This window comes from Alosa sapidissima, chromosome 11, assembly GCF_018492685.1.
Source record: "Alosa sapidissima isolate fAloSap1 chromosome 11, fAloSap1.pri, whole genome shotgun sequence".
Classification (NCBI taxonomy): domain Eukaryota; kingdom Metazoa; phylum Chordata; class Actinopteri; order Clupeiformes; family Clupeidae; genus Alosa; species Alosa sapidissima.
In genome coordinates, this window is record NC_055967.1 from 20,869,599 (window position 1) to 20,891,220 (window position 21,622).

The window sequence follows — 21,622 nt, forward strand, 5'->3', positions numbered from 1 at the left end:
CAAACACTGCTCTCAGTGTTCCAGTCGTGGTATGTGAGTGTGTGTGCATATGTGTGTGTGTGTGTGTGTGTGTGTGTGTGTGTGAGGGTCAAGTCTCCCTCCCTTTCCTCCATCCATTGAAAGGTGTAACCAAAAAGTCCACCCTTTAGGCACCAGCATGGCTGAAGGAACTGATTCATTCAGTGCCATGCTAAATGTGCCACACACACACACACACACACACACACACACACACACACTCTCCAGCCCCCGCCTCTTTGCAGTCTGGCCGCATAAAGAGCTTCTGTGTGGATATGATGTGTTTCCAGCAACAAACAGCTGAATCCTACAGTCAGATTTTGCCAGTGGCTCATACTTGTGACTGCGTCCTTTAAAGTGGAAATCTTTTCCTGACATAAATTGACATTTAACATATTTCATTACTTTGAGAGAATATGCCAGGTTCTCAAAAAGGCAACGTTTAAATTTAAGGTTGCAATAGTGTTCCACTGGGAACCTATTCTGTCATTTTTGACGAATTGCTAAGTTATTCAGCGCATGAAACATCCTAAAATGAATCAGTATAGCACTGTGACTTGGCCAAAAATAATCCAGACTACAGCTGGGGAGCAGAATATATTATGTCAGAAGAGAGTACTACAAGAGATACTTAGAAAGTACTTGGTTTCTAGCCCTCAATGTCACCAACAAAACAAACTGGCCAAATTGTCCTTCTAAACAGCAAAATACAAAACAGTGTTTACTTTTCTCTAACAAAAATAAATTAGATGCCTCAACTCATAACTCGTCAGCATGAAGGGATTGAAATTCAAGAGCTGGCCTTCTTTGTAGACATGACTACAGTCAGTAAACAACATTTCTGTGTGTCTTATTTGCACTTTCAAGTTTCAAGTTATTCAATCTCCCTTCAGAGATTTATTTACTGTGTTGTCCACAAGGTGACAAAAGGAAACAGTTAATAGATTATTAAGTGTATGTGATTGGGGATTTTCCACCATGTGTGTGTGTTTTTTTGCCCCTGGCATCAAAGATTTGCAGTGGAGCATTCACATATACTTCCTTAGATCAAGTGCAGAGTGTAAAATATATTAGATTTCAGACCATCTCTATAGAAATAAGGTGTTCATATTCATATTTACATAAAGAATTGATAACTATATGACTTAAAACGTGTAGATGATCTCATATTAAAATTATGTTGGAACGGATAACAGTGTTTTTGGGACAGGGTGGGAAAACGATGGAAGCTGGTTGTCTTACAGTCTTCCATTAGTCATGTGTTTGTCTATGATTTGTCGTGTCCGTTGCAAAGGCATCACATCTCAGGCTTGGCACCATACCTAGCAGCACCGAAAGGAACAGACTGTCCTGTCAATCTGGAGTCCAAAAAATAAAAGAAGTAACCTCAAAATAGAAATAACCTCAATGGTGTACATTCAGTCAAGTGCCTGCCCTGTTGGTAAAGAGAGACTTTTCACCATAACTATATGGTTAATGTTAGCTCACCTTACGGCTTTTACAAGCAGGAAGTTGGTTACACTCAGGGTGAGTGTCCTGCAGAAGTATATGTATAGAAGTGAATGTTTTGTGGACCACAACCTGGTCCATACCTGTCCCATGATATGTGCTTTCAAACTCACTAAAGCACCTTGCTTGACGCAGACCCCCCCCCCCCATCACTGGCTCACTCAGACTACCCTTTTGAAGTCTAAGACAAAACGCCACTGTATACTGTAGGTGCTTGTGCCTTGTGCACAAGTGAACCAACAAACAAAACAAAACAAAACAGACTCATCCAGCAGTTGACCCGCAAAATGCCTCCACTGCCTGCCCACCAATGCCACTGTCCATCAACACACCCTCACCAGTGAGTCCGTAGCACCATGGAAAGGGAGCGGCTCCAAGGTCAAAAGTCATGTCAGGACTTGGTCCAGCTCTTGTAGCAGCACCTTAAGGGAGAGGAAGGCTCTCAGCAGTCAATCAGTATATCCCTGTGCTAGGCCTCAGCATATGGCAGATGGTACTGTTCCTCCCGTTTGTTGCACCTCTTGGCCACTATAGCCAGGTACAGCACCAGCAGGATGAGCCAGTAGCAAGCGTACAAGATGGTGCCCGCTATTAGCAGGGCCTTCTCCGTCTCGTTGAAGGGCTCCTGAGTCTCGCAGTAGATGGTGTAGGCCACCCCGCCCAGCAGAATGGCCGCCCACACCGTCACGGGAATGGCTCCGATGAAGTTCACCACGATCTTGCGCCGGCCGGACGTGCCCCAGCCGGCCTTGTTGATGGTGAAGAGGGCGAAGATCTTGGCCGGCAGCAGGCTGGACATGTAGAGCAGCGAGTAGAGCGACATGAAGATCATGACGAGGCTGCCGCGCAGGAAGCAGGCGTACGTGGCCTTGACCATTCCCACCAGCTGGACGGTGAGCAGGAAGAGCAGGATGTTCCACAGGCGCCCGCGATAGAACAAGTGGATCACCGTGGCCACTAGGAAGAAGGGGAAGAAGCCGGTCACCACCGACTCGTAGGTCATCCACAGGCTGTGCTTGTGGAACCAGAGGGCGTTGTAGAGCCATTCGCGGAAGTACGATTTGCTCCAGCGGGTCTGCTGGTTGAGCCAGCGCAAGTAGCGTGTGGGCGTTTCGGTCTGGCATTGCGAGCGCGCCGTGTACTTGGTCTTGTAGCCGAAGCTGAGCACGCGGTTGGTGAGGTGCCGGTCGTCGCCGAAGCTGCACTTGCTGCCCAGGAAGGTCTGGTGGTACCAGGGCTCCAGGAAACGCTGGAGGAGGGAGTTGCGGTACATGCCCAGGGGCCCACTGATGCACTGCACACAGCCGAAGTACGACTGGCACGCCCGCTCCACGTTAAATGCCATCCAGTAACGGACACTACTCAGGAAGGAGATCCAGGAGTCGTATTTGTTCAGGATCTGCAGGGAGATGGAGAGGAGGGGGAACAGAAGAGGTACACTCAGTAAATGTTCATACTGTTCTCCTTGCAGCAAGCTCAGGCAGCCAGGTTTTTCATGCTGCACAGGCACCTTTGAGATTGCTATATACACATAATGGTCAGTACTGTTGCTTGTTGAGCATTGTGTGTAAAAGAGTTATTTCTGACAGAGAAGTGCCTTATTTAGGTGGGCAGAAATCTGCAAACTGACAGTCCATAGAAAAGGGAGGCTCTGGGTCGTGTGTTCCCAAGTTGCTCACCTGAACATCGCCACCAACGGCTCCAACGAGAGGATCCTCCTCCAGAATCTTCAGCATCTCTATGGTGCAGGCAGGGTCTAGCACTGTGTCCGAGTCACAGACCTGCACACACACGAACGCACACATTGACACAGAAGCACAAAAGGGGCCATAACTCAGCCTCTGCTTTGATTTACGATGAAGCACAAAACCACAGTGGGTCAGGAGTGAAATAGCTGCTTCAGCATGTCATTTAACCAACACAAGATCGTCTTTCCCAGCTTTGAAGACTTTTGGGTCTTGGGGCTAAGCTAACATTTGCCGTTTGTAAATGAGGTATGGCGCTGGGACCCCAGATGTTTCAAGGTCCTTGTCGTTTCAACAGCCGCCAATCAGGGGCTATGACTGCGCAGTGCAATGAGAGGCTGCTGACAGTGCACACAGGTGTGCTCCTAAACACAGGTGACGGGTCAGGGACGCAGCTACACTTTGACCCACAGGGACAAGGACGCTGCGGACACACCACAGGGAGAGATAGATATAGCCTGATAATAAATTCAGTGAGTTATTTTAAACACAGTGTATAGGTGAATGTATTAAGCTCTGTGGCGTTTTGGAGTTTCACTCTCTAAGACAATGGACTGTGTGTGTGTGTGTGTGTGTGTGTGTGAGAGAGAGAGAGAGGGAGAGAGAAGGAGAGGGATGGAGATATGGGTGCCAACTCAGTAATCGGATTGTTATGGATGTGAGTGCTGTTTTCAGGATAGCACACGCTACCCACTAAAAAATGCATTGCTGCACAAATGTGTCCCAAGATCACTGAGGCATAAAGCTGAACAAAAAAAACAGAATGGCCACACTGTACACTTTACAAAATCATTTCATTCAGACTTAGTAATTATAGACATCATGGCCTAAATCACAAAATCCATAATACATTTAATGTTGCTTTTTGTGATAACACTACAGCAAACAAAAGTATAATATGAGAGAACCTTTTTCTGAGTTTTGAGAGGAATAGTGACCCACTGCATGCCAGGGAACTCTTTATAGTCCTCCACCTCTCCTTAAACACACCCAGTGAGCAACACCTACCTGCACATAGTCCACAGAGTCTCCCAGGGCCTTGAAGGCCGTGTACATGACCTCCCGCTTGCCCCCCCACTCCTGCATGATGCACGAGTAGCGGCAGTTGCGCAAAATCCGTGTCACACGCGCCGCCTCCTCCTCCCTTCCACCTCCTCCACCACCTCCACCACCTCCACCTCCACCTCCACCACCTCCTCCTCCTCCACCTCCACCTCCACCACCTCCTCCGCTGTGATAGTTCCCCTTCCACACCATGCTCCCGGCCTGCTCCGCACCACCCATCACCTCCTGGAAGATCTCCATCATGTACGCGTCCTCGGGCCGGTTGCCGTCGACCACCAGCACCACCTTGAGGCCCGGGAAGGAGATGCGGCGCACGCTGCGTAGGCACTTGCGCAGGTAGTCCGGGTCCTCCTGGTAGGCGGCGATGCAGAGGGCCACGGAGCGACGCAGGTGCTGCGGCCTCGCAGGGCCCCGCATGCGCCGGTGCTCCAGGTAGGCGAAGAGGCTCTGCAACAGCAGGTGGAGGAAGAGGATGGCGCCGTACAGGCCGAAGGACAAGTGGTGCTGCTCCGTGTGGATGAACTGGTAGCCGGTGACGTAGGCCAGCAGGATGGCGAACAGGACCACCGCGGCGAAGAGGGTGGTAGTGAATATTCGTACGGCAGTGCCGCAGCGAGAGGGCATCTGAGGAAGAGAGAGAGACAAAGGGTGAGGAAGCGTTGGAGATGACACAAGGAAGCAGAAATGGAATGTGACAGAGAAAGAGTTGGAAGGAGACAAAAATAATAAAATGTTGAGTCATCATTTGCACGTCGAGACAAACTTCCATTTCACACCACAGTGCAAAACCAATGATGCAGTGCCTCAGGTGGCACAAAAGCTTTTCCATGGCAGCCTGGGGAAAGAGAGTTCATTGCGCCCTTAATTCTGAATCATAATGCCTGTTGTAACTCTTAATTGATGCTATCAACTTACTGACTCACGTCCTGTTTCTTTGGAACCCAAACTCTTAAACGTGTTCAGTCCCCTGTCTTTCACTTATTACTTTCCCTGTCTCCATCCCAGTGTCATGGGAGGTTGCAAAAATAAAGTTGCTTCACCTGGACGTGCTGGGATTCGCATCAGTAGCTACACCACATAAACCAACCCAGCCCTGAGCGTGGGCCAGGAGTCCAGGCTACAACATGGGCCACATCAAAGCACCGTGTTCAACCAAACAAGGGCTGTCTATTCACTGTGTAACAGCAGTGCTCCTGGAGTTAACCGTTTGAATATGGAAACTGTTGGGGTCAGGTTTGGAAAGTACCCCTCTCTTTTCCTCTCCCTCACTCTACTCCTCTCAGCAACTCGTCCTGTCTTTCAGGTTAATGATGTTAATTAAAGGCCTAGGCTGACTCTCAGTACCGGCTGTCAGGGAGAACAATCCCCCTTTCATTCACAAAATTGCCTTCCTAAACCCCTCCAACCCTGCCGTCGACAGACACACTCCTTTACATCTTCATATCACAACAGCCACTTCCTCAAAGGCTTGGCACACATGGCCACTGCCACTTGGAAGACAGGTGACTTTAGAGGCCCTCACTGTTTTGAACAGTAGAAAGGACCCCCCCCCCCCCCTCACAGGCAGTCATAATAGTGAATGAAAGATGTACTGATAGAAACCTGTCAACATGGCAACAAATCCTCAGATAAAATAGCCAACAGATGTGTAGCGTGATATTCAGTGTGCCAAATCATGTGCCAGTGAATCACAATGACACATTTACACCATGACCCTGGTGCACCCAACCCCCAAAACCTGTCCCTTTACCCCCCAAAATAATAATTTGGCATCCCCGCTCACCAATGCCAGTAATGACCCCATCCCTTACATTACAGCTCCCTGAGATAGCAAATCCTACCCAACAACAAAGGGCCTGAGCAGCATGCATCCTGGGCCCCCCAGGGCCACAGTCCTTCAGCAGCGAAACTCTCAGGGTCACGTTTGACCCTAATTACAAGGACTAGCCCGCCAGAGGCTTGTTAGCCCCTCACTCACTGCATGAAAGGGATGGAAAGACACTGGGGGGGGGGGGGGGGGGCAGGAGAAGAAAGGATCCACCACCACGTGAATGCTAGTGACACAGCTGGGCACGGCTTACAAGGATATTGAAGGGAATTATTCCCGGGCGCATCACTGAATTTGTAAAGAGGGATAATAACAAGGCCACACGAGTGGATTTTGTGAAGATCACACAAAGAGGCAACAAGCTGACTTTGTGAAGGAAACCAGATGAAGAGAGTAAATATGTGATGTGATCTAGGAAAACCCTTCACATGGTCATCATCCTTGAATTTTGCTCTGTTTCAACCCTCTCTGGTGAAATTTCACAAACTTAAGATTCTGATGCCATCCCTGCAACACTATGGACACTGTCCCCTAGCAAAATCCTCGATACCATCCTCCCAAAATCTTGCATGTTGCTAGGATGGTATCAGAATCATTTGAGAATCTTGCACAATGTGAAGGGTTTTCCCAGAACGCATCACATATAGAGTTCCAGTTTTTAGTTAGTCACTGATGCTGGCCAGACTCATGGAAAGTAACATGCTATTCAATTTCAGTTCAGTTAAAATAACACTAACACAATCTCAAATACCTTAGTTGACATGTACCTACTGGGAGCTAATCCTTGTGTAAAAACAACACAACACAGAAAACACAATAGCTACAGAAATTAGCCATTCCAAATCCCACTTCTAACCCGATCACCAAGTTAAATCCCTTCTGCTCTCCATGAGCAAAGGGCAGGACTCACTGTTTGCTCTATTTTCTCTTTTTCCATGGTGCACTATTACAGCCTTGTTAATAAAGAATCAGACAATGGCTGAGCCCAAACTCAGGGGGTTGAAGTTGTCCTGCGTTATCAGAGACCTGCGGCTTGTCCCTCTGTGTGCAGATGTCCGATATCAGAGGTGCTATCTGATTGTATTTCTCTTCAAAGGATCCTCGCGAGAGCACTGGACGTGTCCTGCACAGATACAGAGTTACCAAAGGAGCACGGGAGAGGGGATCTTAGGTGATCAGCGGGCAGAGGTAGCGGGATGTTTTCTGAGGCGAAATGCATCTTCGGGCAACCGGTAAGTGGCAGACAGGTCCTCCGGGGTGAGTAGGATTTCCAGGTGAAGTGCAGGTAAGAATTCTCAGGTATTCCCCCACCCCGCCTCTTTGCCTCTTCGGGAGAGCGCGTGGAATGGGGCTGAATCCTCAGGAGAGGCGCGTGGGGTGTTGCAGGGACAGAATGAGGGATTTGGCCAGGAGACAGGGCCTTTTGGCCGGGGGAGGAAGAAAAGAGAGAGAAAGAGAGAGAGAGAGGGAGGGAGGGAACCAGCTGAGAGAGGGGTGGGGCAAGGGCCAGGTGAGGAGGATGGAGCAGCAAGAGGAAGGAGAGCTGCAGGAGACTGGATATGGACTATAGATATGGTGTTTGTGTACATGTCTATGTATGAGTGTGAAAATTTTGCGAAAAGAAGGAAGGAGTGGCAACAGAAATCTAAACAAGAGAAAGTAATAGAATACAAAAGCAAGACATTCCTGCTGTTAAATTTCTTTTTTTGGACTGTTGGATTGACTTTTGTGTTTGCGCAGATGTTCCCACACAGTATAGTACAGGTTACAGGATCAATCCACTCTCCTTTAATCATTTGCTCCAACCCATTCAATCAGCTGAGCTTGTGTGAAGCTACAGCTGTAGAACGGGGGTTGAGGGAAAGTATGCTGCTGGTGGGGGGGGGGGGGGGTTGGGAGTGTGCCATGTCTGCACATTTGTAGTGCTAAAGCACTTAACCATTGAACTGATATGGACTGGGAACCCCACAGATTCTGACCACCAACACTGGTGATTTGTGGTCCCTCTTCCCTATTACCTCTATTAAACGTCAGTAACAAGTCTGTCAATACTCCCACCGCAAACAGAGCTCAATACACAACCACAAGACAAGATGGTGTTCAAAACATTTGCCCACTGTACATTGTAACACTGACCTACGTCTCACAAAACAACCATTTTATTTATGTTATGGTTAAAAAATAATTGAGCCCTGTGAAAGTTAGATGTGAAATACTTTTTCTATCCACATGAGGGCTCTCGGAGCAGATAATGAGATAATGTTGCAGACAATGGGACAATGAAGAGATGCTTCGATAGGGAAGCTGCAGCAATTACTGTACATACAGCTTGTTTATTACGGACTAGCTCATTTTGATTTCAGTTCAAGGGATGACATTCAATGAGATGTCCATCCTTTTATTTAGACTTGGTTTAAACCAAGTTGTTGTTATCTCTTTGCAAGCCTCCACACAGTCCAGTGCCTCTCCACAAAGCAGCGAATCATTCAAGTCTCTGGTGTGTGACTAGACCCCTGTGACTCACTGCAGCAGGTTGTTGGTTTGACTGAGTGAATGCAAGGTGTGTGTGTGTGTGTGTGTGTGTGTGTGTCAGCTGACTCCCAGGCTTTGCATGGAGGACCACCATATGCTGATGCCATGGAAAGACCAACAGACAGCAGCATTTGTGCGTCTCTGGGTGGAATTGAGAGGCTTTCCTGTCTGCCTGTCTAATGCAGCAGCAGAAACAGAAACAGAACCAGCACGCTGGCCACTCCAGCGCCAGAACACGGTGCCAGAGCGTTGGGCACCCCGACCACAGGGACTGGAAAAACTATCGTTACTCTCTCTGTGTCTTTCCTTCCCTCTCTCTGTCTGAGACCCCCCCCCCCCCCCCCCCCACACACACACACACACACACACACACACACACACAGACACAGACAAATGCAACAAACTTGTGCACAAATACAAATATTCTGACACACACACACACACACACACACACACACACACACACACACACACACACACACACACACACACACAGGAGCAACACAAAAATCAACTGTTCTATCCTCCCAGGAAAAGCAGCCAGGTAGGGAAAAAACATTCTTCCTGTAACTGAAACACACTTTCTGAAGCCTATTTGTATCTAATAAAAGAGTATCTAATAAAAGCTCCCCAAGACAAAATCATATTACAACTCTTTAAAACCGTATCACCAAATACTTCTCCCAAAACTTTTTCTCTGATGAAGTCATAGATATTTCCCCCCTCACATTAATCCTAAGCAGCAGCCCAGTCCACACACAGTCCCCTTGAGGAGTCCCGGGGGCCTTGAGTCTACATAATAAAGTCTCACCAGCTTTCTCTGCCACATGGAGAGTCACGCGAGTCTCCCGGGTGCTACGGTACCTTCCAAAGCCAGTGGCAGCCGTGGTGGATGCCCGCTCCGTCTCTCCCCCTGTGCTGAGCTGGGTCGGTCGGGCCGCCGTCGCTCCTTCTCCTGCGTGCTGCTGCTCCTCTCTCTCCCTCCCTCCCTCTCTCTCTCTCTCTCTCTCTCTTTCCCCCCTCTCTCTCTCTCTCGCTCTCTGCAGCATACAGCGCCGTCCTTGTTCGGCTCCCGCCCGCACACTACATCTTTATCCCGGCTCTGTTAATTCAGGAGATCCCTCATCCAAAAATACAGTCTCTCTCCTCCTCCTTCTCTCTCACTCTCCTCCTCCTCTCTCACTCTCCTCCTCCTCCTCCCTCCCCTGTTTCCCCTCCTCCACTCCCTCTCCCTCCCTCTCTCTCTCTCTAACTCTCCTCTCCCCTATCCCCCCAGATAGTCCCAGGGCATGAGGGCCTTAGTCAAGCGCTGGTGTGCTGCGCTGCGCTGCTCTGCTGGGACGCTGACGGAAGGGATGCTACAGTAGAAGTAGCAGACAGGTCCCCGGGTCGCTCTGCTTCTGGGACACCTGGCGCGGTGTCCATGCCCAAGGTGAACGTGCCCCCCCGCCCCCCCCCCCCTCCGTGGAGGAAGGCGTTGTGGCCGGGGTCCTGTCGGGGGTCCTGCCGTATCCGCGGGGAGGGCCCCCCCCTGAGCCTGCTTGTTCTGTGCTGCTCTGCTGTGCACTGCGGTGGCTGAAGCTCCGTCTGTGTCTGTCTGAGTCTGAGTGTGTGTGTGTGTGTGTGTCCCCCTCTCTGCATCCCTTCTGCAGTGTGAGCCCAAATCCCAGCAATCCCCTCTCTGTGCTGTCACACCATCCCAGCTCCTTCTCCTGCTGTCTCTTCCTTTCTGGTTTCCTCCTCTCTCTCTCTCTCTCCCTCTCTCTCTGTCTCTTTCTCTGTTTCTGAAACGTCTGACTCCTGCCTTCCTTGAATATCTACCCCCCTCCCTCTCTTTCTGCTTACCTCTTCTCTCCTTTTTTCACTCCTCTCCTCTTTCCTGCACCCTCACTCTTCCCCTCTCTGCCTCTCTTTTCTTTTCTCTCTCTCTCTCTCTCTCTCTCTCTCTCTCTCTCTCTCTCTCTCTCCACCCTCTGCCTGTCCCAGCTCTGCAGCAGCACTGCCTGCCTGCGACCAACAAGCCTCCAGACTGTTCCACAGAGCCCCCTTCTGCTCTCTCTCCTCCCCGCCACTCAATGCGCCCTTTATGGCCCCGTTTATTTATCTACCCCTCCCTCCACCACTGCCCCAGTCCCAGCCGGCAGCCTGCAGGTCCCCCACATATACACACACAGACACACAGACACACACACACACACACACACACACACTATGAGAGGTAGAGAGAGATGTAAAGAGAGAGAAGGAGGGAGGGAGGGAGACTGCAGCAAGCTCTGACATAATCAATACCCACAACAAATCTTAAACACTGCTTCTGCCATTTCCCCAACCACTGTGTTCCTCCACCAACTCCAAGTGGTATCAGAGTTAAGTATTATATTCATACACAAAGCACCTCCCTATGACCTGTTTGAGAAGGTCATACCTCATGCTCATGCTGTAACACACAGGAAAGGTACACACAGACACACACACGCGCACGCGCACGCACACGCACACGCACACACACACACACACACTGAGGTTCCTGTTTTCATCGGTCCTCACCCTCTCTCTCTTTCTCTCTCTAACACAGTAGGTCTGTAATTACTGTAATAGCAGTTGTGAGTGGGAGAGGGTGATTTGAGTCTGGGGGGTGGTCACTGAAGCAGAATCCATGCCTAGCTGGCATTCTCTGCCCTAATGTTATGTGTGTGTGCGTGCTTGTGTGTGTGTGTGTGTGTCACAGCAGCAGCAGCAGCAGCAGCATCAGAGCATCACCCTGCTCTGTGGGAACGTCCTTGGCTGTCATCCAGAGGACAATAGCACACCCACACAATCAGATTCTGCATATCTGCTCCCCAAGCTTCAGCCTCTGATAAGTTTAGCTCTTACCTCAAAACACATACTCTTACACACACACACACTCTCTCTCAAATGTACCCACTTTCTGCATGCACCATCTCCATCTCCCAAGCACGGAATGGTACACAAAAGAGAAGCGAATAGGACTGCAAACTGAATTGATGAAACTGGGTTGGAAGGGTTGTTTCCTGCAGACACTCTGGTCCAGGGGTGCGTTTTCCAAAACCATAGTTGCTAACTAAGTTAGCTAATTTGTCGGTTGCAATGCAATTTCCCATTGCCAACCAACTAAGTTGCTAACAGGTTAGCAACTATGGTTTTGGGAAACGCACCCCAGGAAAGCTGCTGGAAACCCACATGAAGATGGAAAAGGGCTGAACTGAGATTTTCCTTCTCTGTACTGCCTGCTAGCCAGCTCTAGATCTGAGCAGCACACACACACACACACACACACACACACACAGTGCTCGTCTGAAAACCACCAGTCGCAGCAATGGGACCAGCCCATCCATCAGTGTGTGGAGGACTGTGCACTCTGACAGGGAGATGACTAGCAGAGGGGGTATTAAGGTGATCTGAGCCAGAGAACTGAGAAATACTTCAGGGGCCCCAGATGCTGTAATAAATATAGTGTCTGCCACCATTATGTCGCCCCAACAAGGACAAACAGGGGCGTTATCATTGCTACTGTCGTCTGCTGAAATAAATGTGGAACACCAGCGTCGGCTCCAGTTGTTATCGGCCACAGCGGGGGGAGACTGAACACAAAGGGCAGACATGTTGTGTCAAGAGGTAGTGCAGTGTTCTACATCGTGATGCAGATGTCGCGTCTCACTGGTATTCTCACCTCGTTAGCCTGAGTGTGTGTGTGTTCGCTTGTGGTTCTCTAGACTACAGTGGAAGACGACAACAAACCTAATCTACGGATCTGACACCAGCACAGTACAGGGTGTGTTGGGGGGGGGGGGGGCACTGTTACAAATCCCAATGGAAACAATGAAAGCAGTATTTTATTGGTGTGTACAGTTAATGTGAGGAATGGAAAAATGAAAGTAGGTTCTCGCTCCAAAATAAATAAAAAAGAGAAAGCACCATGTTGTCATTTAATAATTTTTAATATTCCAGGGCTATTCCTACTACTGCCAGATCTCACAGATGACCAGAAAACTGAGTGGAGAACAGATGACAAGAAGCTTACTGAGTTTCACAAATGTCTATTCCCATACCATCTGTAGCCCTGAGTTATGTTGGCTAAGTATTTTAAAGAATGCAGAAAAAGTTTGCCCAACACACTGCATGTAGTTCCAAATACTAGAACTAGTAATGTGGTGTTTCATCTTTAGAACACTGAACATTCATGTGTATAATGTTTGTCTATATAATGAATATTTTTAACATCCATTTACTATCAATAAGAAAGGACGTTTTCCCATCTCTATATTATTTCAATTTCCATAATCGTTTCTTATAAAAATATATCTTTGACCTTAAAACGTGTGACGAAACTGGCTGTAACCCCTGTGGTGTTTTTCCATCACTGTTGTTGGCCAGATGCCTGACCAAGGAGAGCAAACAGCTGATCAAAGGGACGGTGACTGGCGAGAAGCTGGAATGGAAAGTTCCAGTTTCACTAAAGCTGTGATAAACTGGCCCTCCGTGGGTTCCTAATGTCATGACCCCGGTCCCAAACGCAGAGAATACATTGGCAAACAAGCAAGCGTTGTATACTCTGCCCTGCCTGAAAGGAGACCAATCTACCAGACTGATGGCGGTCATCTTTGTTCTGCTTGACCTATGACTTTTGCATGGCCACACAAGCAGAGTGTTGGTCTCCATAAATGCCAAGAGCTGCTCGCCCCTAACACTGGGCTGGTTACTAGCTTCAGTGTGTGCCACAGTCTTACACATGGATCTGTTTATATAAATTGAAAAAAGTTGAGCTTAAACAAACTATATATTTCAGCTGTTGACAGAGTATGCATTAAGTTGATCAATCAGTTTTAGAGTCCTTAGTTGATACATTGGCTTTAGTAAGCCACTGCTCAGCACTCATGAATCTGTTTGTATCATTGTAGCATCCATAACTTGATGAGTCTCTTAAAAAGGCCATTTGAAATGTTGGAGGTGGCTGTTGCAATGGCTTCTTACATGGCAGCAACATCAGCACTTGTGAACCTCTTCTACGTCTCTCTTTATGGCAGGACCACAATCTTCTTCTCCAGCTTCTGTTCAGGGAAGATGAACTTGCGCATGACGTCATCCAGTTCCTCCAGGGCTAACTGTGCATGGAGCACGGCCACTTCGTCTCGGTCTGAACGCACGACCCACTTCAGGGCCCGGTACAGGTCCAGCAGGACATCGGACAGAACCTGCACAGAAAGGAGAGGTCAAAACACAGATCATGTCTGCACATGGAGACTAAAACGCACCTGCATAAATTTGTGTGTCTGTATGAAAGTGTGTTAGTGTGTGTGTGTGTGTGTGTAGAATAAGGGTGTGGGTTTATGCGACCCCATGTGTGCATGTCAACATAGATTTTTTTTTACTGTGATACAAAACTGAGAAAAAGACAAGAACAGAGGAAGGTAGTGAAAGACAGAAACGGAGCGAGAGAGAGAGAGAGAGAAAGACAGCCGACACAAGAATGACAAAAAGGCTATTGATGCTGTGGAGCACTAGTCTACCACCCCCCGTCTGAGTCTAAAATTAGAGGCTCGCAGGCACAGTGCGTGGAGGGGGTCACCCGGTCATCTACACACACAGCTGGAGCAGCTGGGCACGACCTCCACTGTGCCTCTGCACCGCACCACTCGTCTGCTTCTCCTACCGACAGACGTCTGAACGAGCTCTAATCCTTCCGGTCCACTGTGTGTATGTGTGTGTGTGTGTGTGTGTGTGTGTGTGTCATTACACCCAAACCAGCTGCAAGACTACCACTACTCACACAAATGAAAGGGGAGCCTTCCTCAGCGACACCTGAGAATGTCTCTGTCTTTCTCTTTCTACATCTGGCTATTATGTCCATCCATTCATCTATCCATCCATACACCTATCCATCCATCCATCCATCCATCCAACCATCCCACTTTGTCAACAGTCACAGCTATTACACTATCAAAGTATCTGCCAAACCATAACATGAAACCAAAATGACAAAATCTAGGCGATCAACAAAATGACAAATAAGATTCATGTGAGCATGGTTAAACCACATCTCAAATGCATTCCCTCACACTCACTTTGCTAAACGCTGCCCACTGCCAATAAGAAGTGAGCATGAGTAGGCCCTTAGCTTGTAAATCAGACAGTGTCAAGGTGCAGGGATCATTTGTCCAGCTTGGCCACAGCAGATGATTTCTCCTAGGTCAACAGGTCATGAGATCAATTTGGTAGTTTAACTGCTTTATGCTAATGCCAATTGCTCTAGTTTTGCATTAAGCTCCAGCTACAGTAGCCTATGTTTTGGACATGATTAAGGTGGGGGGTAATGTGTAGTGGGTAAGGAGCTCGTCTAGCAACGTAGTAGCCACAAAAGTTGTGGGTTCAATTCCCAACTGCCACCGTTGTACCCTTGAGCAAGGCACTTAACCCCCAGTTGCTCGAGGGAGGTTTACCCTTGCAATTGGCATCTATAAAAGTGTCAGCATAAACATAAACACAACATTAATTCCCTACCTTCAGGATCCAGCCATGCTAAAGGGGCAGTAACAATGTCAACAGGAATTAGAGTAGATTACACCTGTTGTTGTAAACACTGTCCCTAGAGCACTGTCTGCCCCTTTCCCTGCTGGTCAGATGAGGGGCCAGTCCACTAATAACAGAGGTCCTCTGAACCCCTTAGATAATTAGGGACCGTTAGGCAACATCAGCCCAAAACACCAGCTTCCCAGCTAGCTACCCAGAGCCCTGAAAACCAGACCCTTAACACCAAAACCACATCACCAAAGCCTGCTGCTGGCTTTTAAACAGCAGCTATGTCTCCCTGTGTCCACACAGACCAAAGAATTTCCCCACATAAAACACTTTCTACACACACACACACACACACACACACACACACACACAATCTCTGTGCGTCCCAAGACAGCCCTTAAAAATAGCCCATGAATCACATCACTAAGCATTTCTATTGTCCGAGAGCCAGATTCAACAGCCATTCCACTACCTCATCAAAGAATAACATTTGCATTCGATGCCACGGAGCAAGAGAGAGAGAGAGAGACGCGGCATTGTAAAAACACACCTCGTTAGACTGTGTCAGCGATGGTGAGCAGGCTAATGCATTAATTTATGCTGTAAAAAAGTGCACCTCAGGCCAATCTCTATCCTCTCTAGATTAGCAGGCACTTCCTGCTGAGGTGTTATCTCCGTGGGTCGCCGCTGAGGGGGACACAGGAGACCGACTGACGCCTCGGCGAAGCAGGGGAGAGAAGAGTTCGGTGCCCTGTGGGCGATCTTCACTTGTGCGTCGGGTCGACACACAGTCAAGACACACAGACCCTCCTTACTCTAATTACACACTCGTTCAAACCAGCACTTATACAGTACATACACACACACTCAAATGCCAGTCAGTCAGTTACCAGTAAAAGCTATGAGAAGATATCGATTTGCTCAGCGAGCCAGCTAGCCAACCCTGTACTCGATCTCACAGACTCGTCTCGGAGGGTGATCAAATGTCGCTTTAAACAGAGACGTGATGGATATTTAAATATCACAGCTTAGTGCCGTAGTTCATCATACAGGCATTTGGGGATGAGGTGTTAAGCTGTTTAACTTCTGACAACGCTCACAGCTGACAACGCTCACTCACACAGACAGACACACACACTACTTGTAAGTGATGAAGAAACTTTAACTCTGAGTGTTTAATCCTCACACGGCAGGGGTTTGTGTACACAGACATGCTTCTAACTTACACTGTTACCGCGGAAACTGAACCAGCAGATCCTGAATGTGGGGCGACGACCTGAATTCAATCCAGTTGGAGAGCAGACAACATGGAGGACAAAGAGGTTAAAAATCTGCCAACTCATATGCTGTCATTATCCATGTGTGCTGTTGATCTGTCCTATTCATGTTAAAATATGGGATGCCCTTTATTTTGTGTTTTGTTTGGTTTGGTCCTGTGTTTTTATTTTTATTTATTTATATTTTTATAGTATTTTGTTTGTTAGTATTTATTTATCTATTGTATTATTGTTTACCTTATGTCTGTCGAATAGTGTGTACGAGAGATGTCTGTTGTGATTATGTATGGTCATTTTAAACAGGTAAAGAGAAAAAAAAAAATCTGCCAACTCCTCATACCACAGAAACACCCACACGGCCAGAGATGCTGTTCACCTGTGTACTCTATGATAGACACACGCCGCGTCCTCTATGGTAGACATGTATACACGCCGCGTCCTCTATGGTAGACATGTATACTCAAAGCAAGGGGAATTTCTGTGCTTGAACATGCTTTCAACACTGTTATACACTATATTGCCAAAAGTATTGGGTCACCTGCCTTGACTCATATGAACTTTAGTGACATCCCATTCTTAATCCATAAGGTTTAATATGACGTTGGTCCATCCTTTGCAGCTACAGCAGCTTCGACTCTTCTGGGAAGGCTTTCCACAAGGTTTAGGAGTGTGTTTATTTTTGACCATTCTTTGAGAAGCGCATTTGTGAGGTCACACACTAATGTTGGACGAGAAGGCCTGGCTTTCAGTCTCCTGTCCAATCATATCTATTATCCACAATCGCAGTGCACAAATGTCAGTTTAAGGTTTGTAATGTGATATTAGGGAACTCTTTGCCCTCATTGCCTGCAGGGTTCAGCAGGGACATACTGCTTTGATCTAGTGTTCAGGGGAAGAGGCATGAGCGCAACTGCACTTAACTTAAATTTCCAACTTCCTGTTCAAAGCAAAGCTGAGCAACGGTGCAGTATATTTTTACCTGCTGATGAATATGGAGCATGCATGAACACCAGTGAAACACAGCCTGCATGTCAAACTCGAACACACACACTCAAACTCAAACACACACTCACAGAGAAAGAGAAAGAGAGAGAGTAGAAAGAAAGAGCACATCCTTTTAAGGGAGAGCTCAAATTATACTGTATGATACTGCCCAGTATGAGGCCGACATTTCACCTGTTGGAAGTCTGGGCACAGATGCGAGCCACGGTTATTATAGGTAATTTATTTCAATTATAGCTCTCTAAAGCAACAGTCACCCCAGGTCACCCTCATGCTTGGTGGAGACACACACCCTATTGTGCCTTTTAAGCCAAAGAGCTGACTGCCATGGCTTCAGAGTTCAAACACAGTTTGGCTTGTTTGCTCAAACCTTGACTATGATCATGACACTCAGACAACACAGTTTTGGTTAAAAAAAACCTCTCTTCTCTTGCAAAATCCTACTCAAATACTTTCAGACACAATTTCTGAAGAGAATTTGGCAGGGAAGGCAACAGTGTGTTTGATTCAGTTTTGGATGAGAGGACCGAGCAGCTGTCATTTGACTGCAATCCATTCCAATAAATCTTCGAGGGAACTTTTAAAATATCATACGTCTTCCATCAATACAAAGAGATCACAATCAAGAATCTTTTAGTCTGTGGTTCCTCATTGGTGGGATGATGTTCAATTTTCTGATTTTTCTAGCCATAGTTTAAGGATTTTCAGGAAGTGTGTTAAAACTCATCTTTTGACCTTTGCTTCTACAAATTCTCTTTACAGAGTTATAGTTTGAGAATGTTTATGGTTACTGTTGCCATGTAGTCCAGTGTGTTGCAGTCCTGTGTGTTTGCCACTGTCTGAGTGAGCGCGTGTGTGTGTGTGCGCATGTATGTGTGAGAGCATGTGTGTGTGTGTGTGTGTGTGTGTGTGTATGAGAGAGAGTGAGATAGAGAGTGAGCATGTGTGTATGTGTGTGAGCATGTGTGTGTGTGTGTGTGAGCATGTGTGAGTATGTGTGTGTGTGTGTGTGAGCCTGTGTGAGCATGTGTGAGTATGTGTGTGTGTGTGAGCCTGTGTGAGCATGTGTGAGTATGTGTGTGTATGTGTGTGAGCATGTGTGTGTGTGTGTGTGAGCATGTGTGAGCATGTGTGTGTGTGTGTGTGTGGGTGTGTGCATGTATGTGTGAGAGCATGTGTGTGTGTGTGTGTGTGTGTGTGTATGAGAGAGAGTGAGATAGAGAGTGAGCATGTGTGTATGTGTGTGAGCATGTGTGTGTGTGTGTGTGAGCATGTGTGAGTATGTGTGTGTGTGTGTGTGAGCCTGTGTGAGCATGTGTGAGTATGTGTGTGTGTGTGTGAGCCTGTGTGAGCATGTGTGAGTATGTGTGTGTATGTGTGTGAGCATGTGTGTGTGTGTGTGTGAGCATGTGTGAGCATGTGTGTGTGTGTGTGTGTGGGTGTGTGCATGTATGTGTGAGAGCATGTGTGTGTGTGTGTGTATGTGAGAGAGTGAGATAGAGTGAGCATGTGTGTGTGTATGAGAATGTGTGTGTGAGAATGTGTGTGTGTGTGTGTGTGTGTGTGTGTGTGTGTGTGTGTGTGTACACACCTGTGTGGCTGTGTGGCTGAGGCCCCTGAGCAGTAGAGTGATGACATGGACTGCAGCCCGGCGCACCTCAGCCTCCTTCTCCGTCTTTACCAGAGCCGTCAGACAAACACTCAACTGAGGACAAAGAAAAAACACACAAACACACACACACACGCACACACATACATACGCACATACACATACATGCACACACACACAGAGTGTTAATACATATACAAGGAATGAAGGCACACACTCAGCTGTGAACATGGGAATCACACTTGGGAACGTATACACAGCATGAAGACAATTTTCAAGGAATACACAGACACACACCTAGCCTAGAAATCTAGACGCACCCTAGCGGCAGCAAAATACATTTGCTGCCAGGGCTAGTCTAGCAACTCTCCATTGGCTTGTGAGCTCGAAAAATTAAACTTCTATCAGGCCAATCAAATCGTGTATAGAGTTGTTAGGCGGGCTTAACATAATGATTGATGGCAGAGTTGCAACGGTTTGGCTTGAATTCCCTGCTACTTGAAAACAAATAAGATGGATGTTGCTGTTGGCGAACAGTGTGACACGAGTTAAGCTTTTATTTAGTTGGCAAAAGTTTGAACTAGCCAACTAGCTCCGCTGGTGGGAAACGCATGGGACTTATAGCTGTCCTATTGCGTGCAGAGGGAATTTGAAAGACAACCGATTATCCCGCCCCTCGGACTGAGCACTGCGAACGGTGAGTGCCCAGACCCTACATTTTAATGTGGGTCTGGCTCGTCAGGCTAACACACCCGCACGCACAGTGAAAAGTGAACAGTAAAGGTCAGACTGTCTGTGTTCTCATGGTGAGGTCCGCAGTGCTGTGTTTTTGCACTGGCGCATTGGGTCGATCCACTCAATTGATCCACACACACACACACACACACACACACACACACACACACACAATCCACATATCAAGACATACAGCCCCTCTTACACACCCATTTCTCCCCAAGACTCACACACAGGTCCTCACACACACACATGCATGCTGAGTCACAAATGACAGTAACCCTGCATTAGACACGTACAGTAAAGCCAATTACACTCACACTGTTAATGTGAGTATATTTTCAGAGGAGCTTCCATAAAACTGTCATGCATGTGTGTTTGTGCGTGTGTGTGTGTGTGTGTGTGTGTAGGAGAGGCAGCCTGTTGCTCTTTCATGAATAAGCAGGCCTGTTACTCAACCTGACAGAGCTGCTTATTCATGAGAGCCAGAACTGCTACCCCACAGACTCAAACACACACACAAACACACAGACACAGACACACACAGACAGACACACACACACACACACACACAAACACTTGCTCGACAGCTTTATATAAACCCCACTTGAGACACACAATCAAACACATACAAATTATGTAAGCTGCACTGGCTGTGACACACACACACACACACACACACACACACACACACACACACACACACACACACACACACACACACACACACACATCAGCAATAACGTATTAGCATGCAGTAACGCATACATGCAGACCTACTGACGCATACATTGAACATACACCCACCCCCTCCCAAACACACTCACACACGCATTTCTGCCAACTCAGGGCCGAGCTGAGCGACAGCTACATGATGCTCACTGACTAGTGAGCTGGCCCCTCCCCTCCTGTTTCCTGCACCAGTCAAAATCCCTGACCTAAGCAGAGGGGGAGGGGCAGGCCTGGTGAGGGTGGGAGAGCAGAGACGCTGAACCAGGAAGAGTTTCACACACTCTGAGGGAGGTGTGGCGGGGGGTTCTGAATGTTCAAGCCACCTTCACCTTTGACCTCTCACCTCTGAACTCCACCTTGACTCTGACCTGACTATGCCCAGCGTGTGAGGAGCCGCACCTGAAGTGAGTTTCAGTTTAATGGAGGGCTGCTGCAAAGACAGAGCTGCCTACAGAGCTGTCGATTTCTCTTTACAGCCAACAAAAGGGTCTGGTTGCTCTAATAGTGACAAAGGCAGTGATTGTGGAGGGTTATCATGTAATAATACTATTTTAATCCTAAACAACAATGAAAACAAGTCTTTGTATGTTCTCCCCTCACCAAAAAACAGTATTATCACTTAAATAGCACAGTTCCCGTTTTTAACATTTGACTTGGCTCTGCAAAGATTTCTTAACCACATCAAAGGTCAGCATTCAAATATTTTCATTCTTTTACCTTCACACAGGGACTCATATGGATGTATACACAAGCCACAAATAACTGTCTGCTAGAACAGGAACAGTGGCGATCAATAATGAAGACTGATACAGGCCAGCGCTGATGGGCACAGCCCCTCCCTCACAGAGCGACTGCCTGGCACCTCTGTGGGCATGAAGTGGCGGGCGCATCTCACCTCTTGTGCCAGCGGGCCCAGGCTGAAGCGGAGCAGTTGGCACAGCTCGCCCATGTTGGACAGGCAGCTGGCGCGCACGGTGGGGTCTGGGTCACGCGTGCCTCCGAGGAAGACGCCAATCAGCGGGAGTCCATAGTG

General features: G+C 47.8%; 2 protein-coding genes across 4 annotated transcripts in view; both read right to left on the minus strand.

Moving 5' to 3' along the window:
* Nucleotides 1–203: 203 nt before the first annotated feature.
* On the minus strand, nt 204–9,848 carry has3 (hyaluronan synthase 3). 3 transcript variants are annotated; one of them, XM_042110355.1, is made up of 4 exons: nt 9,562–9,848; nt 4,281–4,961; nt 3,207–3,308; nt 204–2,926 (listed from the first exon to the last, which is right to left on the minus strand). In XM_042110355.1, the coding sequence occupies exons 2-4, from the start codon at nt 4,959–4,961 to the stop codon at nt 1,997–1,999; spliced, it is 1,713 nt and encodes a 570-aa protein (XP_041966289.1). In that variant the 5' UTR covers nt 9,562–9,848; the 3' UTR covers nt 204–1,996. The 3 variants fall into 3 exon arrangements, with proteins under 3 accessions (XP_041966289.1, XP_041966288.1, XP_041966287.1); XM_042110354.1 differs by having other exon boundaries at nt 9,509–9,848; XM_042110353.1 differs by lacking the exon at nt 9,562–9,848 and adding an exon at nt 7,076–7,572.
* A 2,685-nt stretch (nt 9,849–12,533) lies between these two features.
* Nucleotides 12,534–21,622, minus strand: part of tango6 (transport and golgi organization 6 homolog (Drosophila)) — a 28,650-nt gene continuing 19,561 nt past the window's right edge. Inside the window, exons 16-18 of the mRNA XM_042111009.1 lie at nt 21,485–21,622; nt 19,105–19,218; nt 12,534–13,910 (exon numbers count right to left, since the gene is read on the minus strand). The exon at nt 21,485–21,622 is cut by the window's right edge and continues 14 nt beyond it. Coding sequence (XP_041966943.1) covers nt 13,734–13,910; nt 19,105–19,218; nt 21,485–21,622 — 429 coding nt within the window. The 3' untranslated portion in view covers nt 12,534–13,733. The remainder of the gene's footprint in view (nt 13,911–19,104; nt 19,219–21,484) is intronic.